Source organism: Hylobates moloch, unplaced genomic scaffold (assembly GCF_009828535.3).
Source record: "Hylobates moloch isolate HMO894 unplaced genomic scaffold, HMol_V3 SCAFFOLD_28, whole genome shotgun sequence".
In the NCBI taxonomy this organism is placed as follows: Eukaryota; Metazoa; Chordata; class Mammalia; order Primates; family Hylobatidae; genus Hylobates; species Hylobates moloch.
This window is the reverse complement of record NW_026652303.1, coordinates 2,237,395-2,248,340: the sequence shown is the minus strand read 5'-3', so window position 1 is coordinate 2,248,340 and position 10,946 is coordinate 2,237,395. Positions and strand designations below refer to the sequence as shown.

General features: G+C 43.1%; 1 protein-coding gene across 3 annotated transcripts in view; it reads right to left on the bottom strand.

The window, feature by feature from the left end:
• LOC116463186 (required for meiotic nuclear division protein 1 homolog) overlaps positions 1 to 10,946 on the bottom strand; it is a 45,814-nt gene continuing 34,868 nt past the window's right edge. Inside the window, exons 11-13 of one of the 3 annotated variants that reach the window (XR_009211997.1) lie at positions 6,743 to 6,853; positions 6,050 to 6,108; positions 966 to 1,049 (exon numbers count right to left, since the gene is read on the bottom strand). Coding sequence is in view for 1 of the 3 variants with exons in the window: in XM_032146182.2 (XP_032002073.1) it covers positions 450 to 482; positions 933 to 1,049 (150 nt within the window). In the remaining 2 variants the exon portion in view is untranslated. Of the gene's footprint in view, positions 483 to 932; positions 1,050 to 6,049; positions 6,109 to 6,742; positions 6,854 to 10,946 lie in introns of those variants that run through there. The other 2 variants (XM_032146182.2, XR_004246602.2) reach the window with 2 other exon arrangements.

The window sequence follows — 10,946 nt, the reverse complement described above, 5'->3', positions numbered from 1 at the left end:
AGTGATGTAGATGCAAACACTAGATTCTACATAATTTTTATTCACACAATATATTGGGGACTGAAAATTTCTTGATTAAAAAAACACCTATTAAATGATCACCCAGTAGTGAACATTTATTTATTTTTTATTTTTGAGACTCAGTCTCACTGTCGCCCTGGCTGGAGTACAGTGGTGTGATCTTAGCTCACTGGAACCTCCGCCTCCCAAGTTCAAGAGATCTGCCTCAGCCTCCCAAGTAGCTGAGATGACAGGCGTATGCCACACCTGGCTAATTTTTGTATTTTTGGTAGAGACAGGGTTTCACCATGTTGGCCAGGCTTGTCTTGAGCTCCTGGCTTCCAAAAGTGCTGGGATTACAGGCATGAGCCACCGCGCCCGGCCGAACATTTAATTTTTGATTGTAGAACTTGAATATCTCTTGCAGTGACACTTTGGTTATCACTTGATCAGAAAAATACTCGTCCCAGCTCAAACATTACCTTAGAATAAAAAGTGAGAATTATTTCATGATGGGCAAATTATGGGTACAAACTAAAATGACTTCCAAGATAGTGATCAATGAGATGCTCCTGAAGTAAGGTAAATGTTTGCCCTTTCTCACGTGGCAACCTATGAATTGGAGGCACGGGTGCTTGATTTGATGTTGAAATGTACATTACAAATTCACAGCTAGAACCTTTTCCAAATGCTGTCTTTAAAAGCAGAACCTTGAGGTCTACTCTCAAATTTTAAAAAGTGGAACCTTTTCAAAAATTACTTTTAATGCATTTGCAAATAGTAATTTGAAACTTTCAAGTAGAGTTAGTAGTGACAACAAAATCAGCCTCTTTCCTGCTAATAATTTTCTGTCTCAAACAATCTTATTAGCATAGCCTCTATATTTGTGAAGAGATGGTAACTGATTATGGTACATAGCATTTCCATCTTACCTCTATGGTAATGAGGATGACGATCATCCACTCCAAGCGGAGTGCCCTCTTCTCATTCAGGTGATTCCGCATTAGATCTGTTAGTTCCATGCAGTGCTGAAGTTTTTCATTCATGACCTGTGTAAGAAAAATTTTAGTAACATGTATTTAAACAATTTAATACGGTCATACGCATAAAAATTCAGTAGCTATACAGTGAAAAATCCTGCTCCTCAGTCCTCTCCCCAAAGGCAGCCAGCAACATTATCAGTTTCTTGTGAATCCCTCCAGAGACATTTTGTAATGTACAGATTTAACTGCAAGAAATACTTTGCATACTGAAGCTCTTCTATTTGTAAGATTCTGATGGAAGAACTAAAAATAGGTTTTTGAGTCCTAGTTTTTAGTAGCTGCCCTTTGTTTAGCAGTTAAAAGAGGCAAACTTGAAACATAATGTTTTTTAGCAAGACCTAAAGATAATTTACTTTCTACTAGAAAATCTACGCTTAACATTTGACCTGCTGCACACACACCACTAGATGGCATTGCTTTCAACTGAACTGCAACAGTTCTGCATTCCGATGCCTCCAAACAAGCTGGCTGTGGGGGTTCAAAGAATAAAGTCCCTGAATTCAAAATTTGGATGTGACACCTTTTTTTTTTTTTTTTGAGACAGAGTCTTGCTCTGTTGCCCAGGCTGGAGTGCAATGGCGGATCTCAGCTCACTGCAAGCTCTGCCTCCTGGGTTCACGCCATTCTGCCTCAGCCTCCCGAATAGCTGGGACTACAGGTGCCCGCCACCACGCCTGGCTAATTTTTGTATTTTTAGTAGAGATGGGGTTTCACCGTGTTAGCCAGGATGGTCTCGATCTCCTGACCTTGTGATCCGCCTGCCTTGGCCTCCCAAAGTGCTGGGATTACAGGCGTGAGCCACTGTGCCAGGCCTGGATGTGACAACTGTTAAATACTACTTAATATCTTTATATATCACTTGCTACTGTAAATCCTGGAAGCAAAATTTTAAAACTGTCTCATGGGGTATGCTGAAGTTACAGGTTTGGTCAGTGAACATTAAGAGGTTAATCACAGGTACGTGTTTGGGGGTTGATTGGAATGTGTTACTGTACCATGTTAACGATTTTTGCACATAGCATTAAACTGCCTTACTGGGCTGGGCTCGGTGGCTTATGCCTGTAATCCTAGGGAGGCTGAGGCAGGAGGAGCACTTGAGCTCAGGAGTTGGAGACCAGCCTGGGCAACATAGTGAAACCCTGTCTCTACAAAAAATTAGCCAGGCATGGTGGTGTGTGCCTGTAGTCCCAGCTACTTGGCGGGGATGAGGTGGGAGGATTGCTTGAGCTCAGGTGGTCAAGGCTGCAGTGAGCCAAGATCACACCACTGCACTCCAGCCTGGGTGACAAAGTGAGATCCGGTCTCCAAAAAAAAAAAAGAAACTGCCTTACGGAACCACAGGACTAACTCACCGAACCACACTCATCACCATTTGCCCCTATTTCCAGGAGTTATGGTCACCCTGTAGTTTCTAATCTGTATAGGTGTGTAGAGCATGCCTCTTCCCTCTTCCTTTCCCCTTTTCCTTTCCTCTTGCCCTTTCTTAATGTCTTTCTATTGGCTGCTTGATCTTGGTCTTTAATGTTCATCCTTAAGCTTGCTTCTCTCTTCAGACTACTGATTCAGCCTCTTGCATTTTCTTTCAATTTGGGCCAAAAAACAGGCAACATTTTCTTCCTCCACTACCTCATCATCATCCAATTTATTCCTTAACTTTAGTTTGTTTATATTACCACAACTCTCCTAAACGTCCCAAAGTCTCCTATTATTAAGTCTAACAACTTAGCTTTGAACCTCAATTAACCCAAGCATCTGACAACACACTGAAATGTGAAAGCATTATGGCTGAGTGTGGTGGCTCATGCCTGTAATCATAACACTTTGGGAGGCTGAGGCGGGAGGATCACGAGGTCAGGAGATCAAGACCATCCTGGCTAACAGGGCAAAACCCCATCTCTACTAAAAATACAAAAAAATTATCTGGGCGTGGTGGCGGCCCCTGTTGTCCCAGCCAGTCGGGAGGCTGAGGCAGGAGAATAGTGTGAACCCGGCAGGGATGCAGAGCTTGCAGTGAGCCAAGATTGCGCCACTGCACTCCAGCCTGGGCGACAGAGCGTCACTCCGTCACACACACACAAAAGAGTCCCTACCACCACAGCATGCTTTCTATTTATTTAGGTATAGAGGCATGTATGTGTCGAGCATGCAGATTAAGGGAGCAAAGAAAAAACAACCAGGAGAGGCTTCACAGAGGTAGGCAATGTGAATTAGGCTTTAAAAGGCAGTGGACACGAAGAAAGGTGGGATGCTGGTGGGGTTATGGGGGGATGAACGGAGCATATCAAGCATAGGAAACAGCATACAGACAAGCATAGCTAGATTGTGGACAACCTAGAAGAAAGTGCTTGGAAGTGAGGTTAAGAAGGTAAGTTAGCTGGGGGCGGTGGCTCCCATCTGTAATCTCAGCATTTTGGGAGGCCGAGGCAGGTGGATCACTTGAAGTCAGTTTAAGAGCAGCCTGGCCAACACAGCGAAACCCCGTCTGTACTAAAAATAGAAAATTAGCTGGGTGTGTTGGTGGGCACCTGTAATCTCAGCTATTTGGGAGGCTGAGGCAGGAGAATCACTTGAACCCGGGAGTTGGCGGTTGCAGTGAGCCAAGACCACAGCATTGCACTCCGTCTCAGAAAAAAAAAAAAGTTAGTACCAGATTGTGAGAGGTACTGTGTACTACATATGGTATAGGCAGAACCATGTCCCCCACCCCAAAGATATTTATGTCCTAATTCTTGGAACCTGCGAATATAATATGGCAAAGGAGAATTAAGATTGTATAAGAAATTAAAGTTATTAATTAGCTGACCTTAAGATGAGATAATCCTAGATTATCTGGGTAAGCCCAATGTAATCACAAGGGTCCTTAAAAGTGGAAATGCGGGGCAGAAGAGTTCAGAATGATACAATCTGAGGATTCCACTGGCCTTTGCTAGATGGAAGGGGCCATGAGCAAGGAATATGGGTGGCCTCTAGTCACTGGAAAAGGTGAGGAAATGGATTCCACTCGCAGTCTCCAAAGAGGAATCAACATCTTAACTTTAGGCCATGCCAGACTTCTGACCTACGGAACAGTAAGATGATAAATTTCTGTTAAGCCACTAGGTTAAGCAGCAATAGGAAAGTAGCATGTCATGCTAGAATATCTGAACTTCATTCTGCAGGTAATGGGGAGGCCTTTGTTCAATCTGGAAGTACTTGTTTTAACATTTACTGTACTGTGCTGGGCAGAGGAGACAGAATGGTGAAATAGACCCATGTCTCTGTCTTGCAGCCAAAGGGTGCAGAGAGACTGGAAAAAGGTCCAGTCTGGAGACAGAGAGAGAAGAAGGAATCAGACAAGTCCAGGTGGGAAAGGAAGATGAGGGGCTGTGTGGATGAACATTAATAGTTGGGGGCTTGAAGACGGGTCAGTGTGGTATTCCCCTGTTTCACCAGCCCAGGGCCTATCACAGCTTTCAATAAATGTTTGCTAATGAATCCATGATACTTAGAGGGAAATAAAAAGATTGTTTGACTGGATATGGAGGGTGAAGGAGAAAAAGGACACCCAGATGACTTTTAAGTTTCTGGTTGAATGACTAGATAGGTGAGGCTAGAAGGTCCTCCCATGAGCTGAAACAGAGAACTGAAAAGGTTTACCATTTTCTGGGGTGGGTGGGAATTTCAAAAGTTTCATTTTGAAATCTTAATCATTGACTAATTCTACAAATATTTTTTGAGGACATACTGTATGTGAGGCCTTTGCCAAGAACAGGCAAGAAAATAATCATGGTCTCCGATCTCATGGGGCTTACATTCTAGTGGAAAATGGTACACACAATTTTTAAAAGGATGCGATGAGATACGTAAATGAGGAAAATCTGTGAGATTGAGGGGCAACTGGAAAAGTCTGGAAGGCAGACGAGACTGGGATGAGAGAGATATTTGAAAATCACCAGGAAAAGGTGGGATTAGAAGTCATGACAACAAACAAGTGTTCACGGAGTAGGTGGCATGGGGACAGAAGCCTCAATGACAGGACTTCAGGGGATACTGACGTGAGAAAATGGAGCGAGGGATCCACTGCCAACTAGTTTCTGTCCCATGACACCGTGTTAACTGCTCTCTGCATCTGGACCTCTGTACTCAACTTTTTAGCATGTCTTATGCCTACTCACCCCTATTTTCTCAAGACCCTTTCTTCTACTTTTTGAGGGGGGAAAAAAAAACCCCACCACTCTTTGTTCCATCTGTTTTGTTTTTTTTTTTTTTGAGGCGGAGTCTTGCTCTGTCACCCAGGCTGGACTGCAGTGGCACAATCTCGGCTCACTGCAAGCTCTGCCTCCCAGGTTCACACCATTCTCCTGCCTCAGCCTCCCGAGTAGCTGGGACTACAGATGCCTGCCACCACACCTGGCTAGTTTTTTTGTATTTTTAGTAGAGACGGGGTCTCACCATGTTAGCCATGATAGTCTGGATCTCCTGACCTCGTGATCCGCCCTCCTCGGCCTCCCAAAGTGCTGGGATTACAGGCGTCAGCCACCGCGCCCGGCCTGTTCCATCTGTTTTCTTAGAAGATTGTAAAGCTGACTGAAGGGCAGGACCAATTCTTATTTTTTGTATTATGTATAATGCCAGCACTATGCTGAGCCTAAGGCAGGGTGAACTCTAAACTTGACATAATCCAACGAGTCTGAACTGCCTTCAGGATGCTGAGAAAACTCTCTGAGAAATGTAGTTTGAGACCTTTTAGGTATGCTTCATAACTCATGCAGAAGACTTAACACCAAAAAAGATGTCCCACAGTGAGACTGGGGAATGAAATAAAGAACAATTACTTGCTCAGATTACTCCAGTTGATTAATATTATTCTGGAATAGTTGAATCACTCAATTCAAACCTGAGTAATTCAAGTTTTGGGTGCTAACTATAAACAGTATTTTTTAAATTTCATTTTCCAATTGTGTATTTGCAGTATAACAAAAGATAACCGTTTTTACACATTGATGTTGAAACCTTGATAAACTCACTTATTCTGGTAGCTTCTTTGTAGATTCTTTCAGGTCTTCTACATACAAGATCATGCTGCCTGTAAATAAATTCAGTTCTAGTTCTTCCTGTAGGAGACTTTATCTTATTTATTATTTTTTGGGAGATAAGTCTCACTCTGTCACCCAGGCTGGAGTGCAGTGGTGCAATCTCAGCTCATCGGAACCTTTGCCTCCCAAGTTCAAGTGATTCTTGTGCCTCAGCCCCTCATGCACCTGGGATCACAGGCATGCACCACCATGCCTGGCTAATTTTTGTATTTTTAATAGAGACAGGTTTCACCACATTGGCCAGGCTGGTCTTGAACTCCTGGCCTCAAGTGATCCTCCCACCTTGGCCTCCCAAAGTGCTGGGATTACAGGTGTTAGCCACCACGCCCGCCCGGCCCTATAGGAGATTTTAAATCTTGGGGATATAGATAGAGCCACCCGTGAAGGACTGGTGATATGTCTGGGTGACATTGCTTATGGCTTTCTCCACAGGTGTAGGGTGCCAGGGACTGGGGTGGCTTTTAATTCTTCCAGCTGCTCATGTGCACAGAGGTATAGATGTGAACCGCTTCATGGAGGGACTCAATCTCAAATTGGCCTCGATACCAGAATGAAGAGTACATTCAGTAGAGGCAGAAGGGGCTTGGGCAGCCTGCTTGTTCTCAGCGGGTGTCCTTTCTATACCTGCAGTTGATCTCAGCCATGAAACAGCTGACCATTTAGTTGTCAAGGTATTCTTCACTCAGGTGGGTATCCTCAGTTGTAGACTTGACTTCAGTAATTCCATCTTGAATACTGAGGATGGACAGATAAAAAATGCCACCCAGGTCAAAGATCAGATAATTAATTTTGGCATTAATGTTCTCGTCCAAGCCGAGAGCAGCAGCATTTGGCTTGCTGACAATTCAGAACACAATGAGATCAGTAATGGTTCCACCATCTTTGATGGCCTGAAGCTGGCAACCATTAAAGTAACTGGCAGTATGAGGATCATGTGGGTCAGGGGTCATAAAGTAGGTTTCTAGGATTTTCTCCATCTTTTTCAAAACCACTGTGGTAGGCAGATTTCTAAGATACCACCCAAAGACTCCCCACCTCCTGGTGTTCACCTTTGTGTCATCCCCTACCCTCGAGCGTAGGCTCAGTCTAATAACTTGCCTTTTTTTTTGAGACGAAGTTTTGCTGTTTCATCCAGGCTGATCTTGGCTCACTGCAACCTCTGCCCCCTTAGGTTCAAGCGATTTGCCTGCCTCAGCCTCCTAAGTGGCTGGGATTATAGGTGTCCGCCACCATGCCCAGCTAGTTTTTGTATTTTTAGTAGAGACAGGGTTTCACCATGTTAGCCACGCTGGCCTTGAACTCCTGACCTCAGGTGATCCACCCACCTCGGCCTCCCAAAGTGCTGGGATTACAGGTGTGAGCCACCACACCTGGCCATAACTTGCTTTTTAATTTTTTTTTTTTTTTTAAGAGATGGGGGTATCACTATGTTGACCAGGCTGGTCTTGAACTCCTGGCCTCAAGTGACCCTCCCATCTCAGCCTCCCAAAGGGCTAGGATTATAAGCATGAGCCACTGCACCTGGCCCTAACTTGTTTTTAACAAAGAGAGCAGCAAAAATCACTTCTGTGATTAGGTTGCAAAAGACTGTGACTTCTGTTTTACTAGCATTCTCTCCTGACAGTCTCTCTTGCTCTCTGTATTAGTCCATTCTCTCATTGCTATAAAGAAATACCTGAGACTGGGTAATTTATAAAGAAAAGAGGCCTAATTGGCTCATGGTTCTGCACTATTCTACAGGAAGCATGATGCTGGCATGTGCTTGGTTTCTGGGGAAGCCTCCAGAAACTTACAATCATGGTGGAAGGTGAAGGGAGAGCAGGTACCTTACATGGCAGAAATGAAAGACAGCGAGCAAGGGGAGATGCAGGTGCTACACACTTTTAAACAACCTCGCGAGAACTCACTATCACAAGAACAGCACCAAGGGGATGGTGCTAAACCACTCATGAGAAATCTACCCTGATGATTCAATCACCCCCACCAGGACCCACCTCCAACACGGGGCATTACAATTCGACACAAGATTTGGGCAGGGATACAGATCTAAACCATATCACTCCCCTACTTGTTCATTCTGATGCAGCACGCTGCCATGTTGTGAGATGCTCTATGGAGAAGCCTCTGGACAACAGCTTATGAGGAACTGAGGCCTCAATTTAATAGCCTGAGAGGAACCAAATCCAGCCAATAACCGCGAGTGAACTAGGAAGTGAATCTCTGAGATGACTGCAGCCTTGTGAGAAACATAGAATCAGAGGACCCAGCTAAGCTGCACTGATTCCTGACCCACAAAAACTGAAAGAGTAAGTGGTGTTTCTTTTTTATTTTTATTTTTTGAGACAAAGTCTCACTCTGTCACCCAGGCTGGAGTGCAGTGGTGCAATCTCAGCTCACTGCAACCTCTGCCTCCCGGGTTCAAGTGATTCTCGTGCCTCAGCCTCCAGAGTCAGCTACTTGGGACTACAGGTGCACGCCACCATGCCCGACTAATTTACGGGGTTTCACCATGTTGGCCAGGCTGGTCTTGAACTGGCCTCATGTGATCTGCCTGCCTTGGCCTACCAAAGTGTTGGGGTAACAGGCGTGAGCCACCATGCCCAGCCAGTAAGTGGTGTTTCAGTCCACCAAGTTTTGGGGTAATTTGTTACACAGCAATAGCTAACACAACCACAGGAAATACCTCATCTGTATAAAGCTTTTAGTATTCCTCCCTTACCTCCTCTGGATCTTCAGCCTGTGTGCACAGTTGACAACCAGGAAAGTCCAGTGCTTTTCATGTTTGACCAGACAGTTGGATTGTCAAATCGGTGTCTAATTACACCTTTGGTATCTAAAACTGTGTTGATGGAGTCCACTGAATTTGATTCCTAAACCATCACTAATCAAACTTGCTGTGTCAGCTAAAAGCAACATAGCTTGGTTTTCTTGCCCTGACCAGTGGTGATGATCTCTACTGTCCTGTGCTGGAAGACATCTACAGAGGAATAGGTGGTACCAAGATCAGTGACAACTGCAGATACCTTTGATGTGGTTTTGCAAGGGGCGGTGTCTAGCTTAGAGGAAAAAAAGTAGACACTAAAGTGGAACATAGCATTCAATAAGCCATGGTAGGTTTTTGAAATTATAAATCATGTATTTTTTATTTTTATTTTTTTGAAACAGGGTCTCACTCTGTCACCTAGACTGGGATGTAGTGGCTCACTGCAGCCTCAAACTCCTGGGCTAAAGCAATCCTCCTGCCTCAGCCTCCTAGGGTAGCTGAGACTACAGGCACATGCCATTATACCTGGCTAATTTTTTTAAAAAAAAGGTTAGTAGAAATGAGGTCTCATTGTGTTTCCCAGGCTAATCATTTATTTTTGATGTGAAAGAAGGTGAATGTGGGATTGGTAGGAAATATGATTGAAAAAGGGATACAATAGGAAGGACCTTGTATATCAAGCCAGAACACTTGATGCAATGAGGGAAACTGGAGGTATTAAAATTAGTTGGAGGGAATACGAAAAGACAATCAGTAGACGCTAACATCAAGAGGTATCTGAGGTTAGGTATTATTAGATGATGTTAGAGCAACCATCATAAAAATGATTCAACAAGCAATTCTGAACACATTTGAAACAAACGAAAAAGCAGGAAGTCTCTGCAAAGAAACAGAAGATACAAATAAAAAAACATGGAAATTTTAGAACTGAAAAATACAATAAATGAAATAAAAAACTCAAGGATGGGCAGCAGAATGAATGTAACAGAGGAAGGAATCAATCAACTAGAAGATGAAACAAAGGACATTACCCAATCTTAACAGAGACAAAATATACTGGAAAAGAAGTGAACAGAGCCTCAAAGACCTTGTGAAATGATAATAAAAGATAAAACGTACATGTCATAGAATTATGGCAGATTTCCTATCAGAAACTATGGAGGTCAGAAGGAAGTGGCACGGCATTTTTCAGGTGCTGAAAGCAAACTGTCTATGTAGAATCCTATTTCTAGGAAAATATCCTTCAAGAATGAAGAGAAAATTAATACACTCTCAGATGAAGACAAACTAAGAGAATCTGTCTCACTAGACTTACCTTAAAAGAATGGCTAAATAAAGTTCTTGAAAAAAAAAACAGTAAAAGAAATCTTAGAAGATCAGAAGGAAAAAAGAACAGAAAGAATAAAAACATGGGCACATACAACAGACTTTTCTTAGTTTTCTAAATTATGTTTGATGGTTGAAGCAAAAATTATAACATCTGATGAAGTTTTCTATGTCTGCAGAAGAATAGTTAAGAAAATTATAAATAGGGAAGGGTAAAGGAATATAAAAGAAATAAGGATTCTTTTTTTTTTTTTTCTGCATCCAATCATCCATTAGGGAAATAAAGATTCTATACTTCATTTAATCTGCAAGATGTTGAAATCAGTAGATTGTAATAAATTATATACATATGATGTAATAACCAGAGCAACTACTAAATATCTATGCAACAAGATATACTAAAAAGTAACATCAAAATGAAATACCAAAAAAATGTTTCAGCAACCACAGGAAGACAGGAACTTTGATACAAGCAACAATTTGGATGGATCCAAGTTGAGGGCATTATGCTCTGTGAAAAAAGCCAGTTAAAAAGTCACATACAGATCAAGACCATCCTGGCTAACCCAGTGAAACCCCGTCTCTACTAAAAATACAAAAAAAAATTAGCTGGGCGTGGTGGCAGGTGCCTGTAGTCCCAGCTACTCGGGAGGCTGAGGCAGGAGAATGGCGTGAACCCGGGAGGCAGAGCTTGCAGTGAGCCAAGATCGAGCCACTGCACTCCAGCCTGGGCAACAG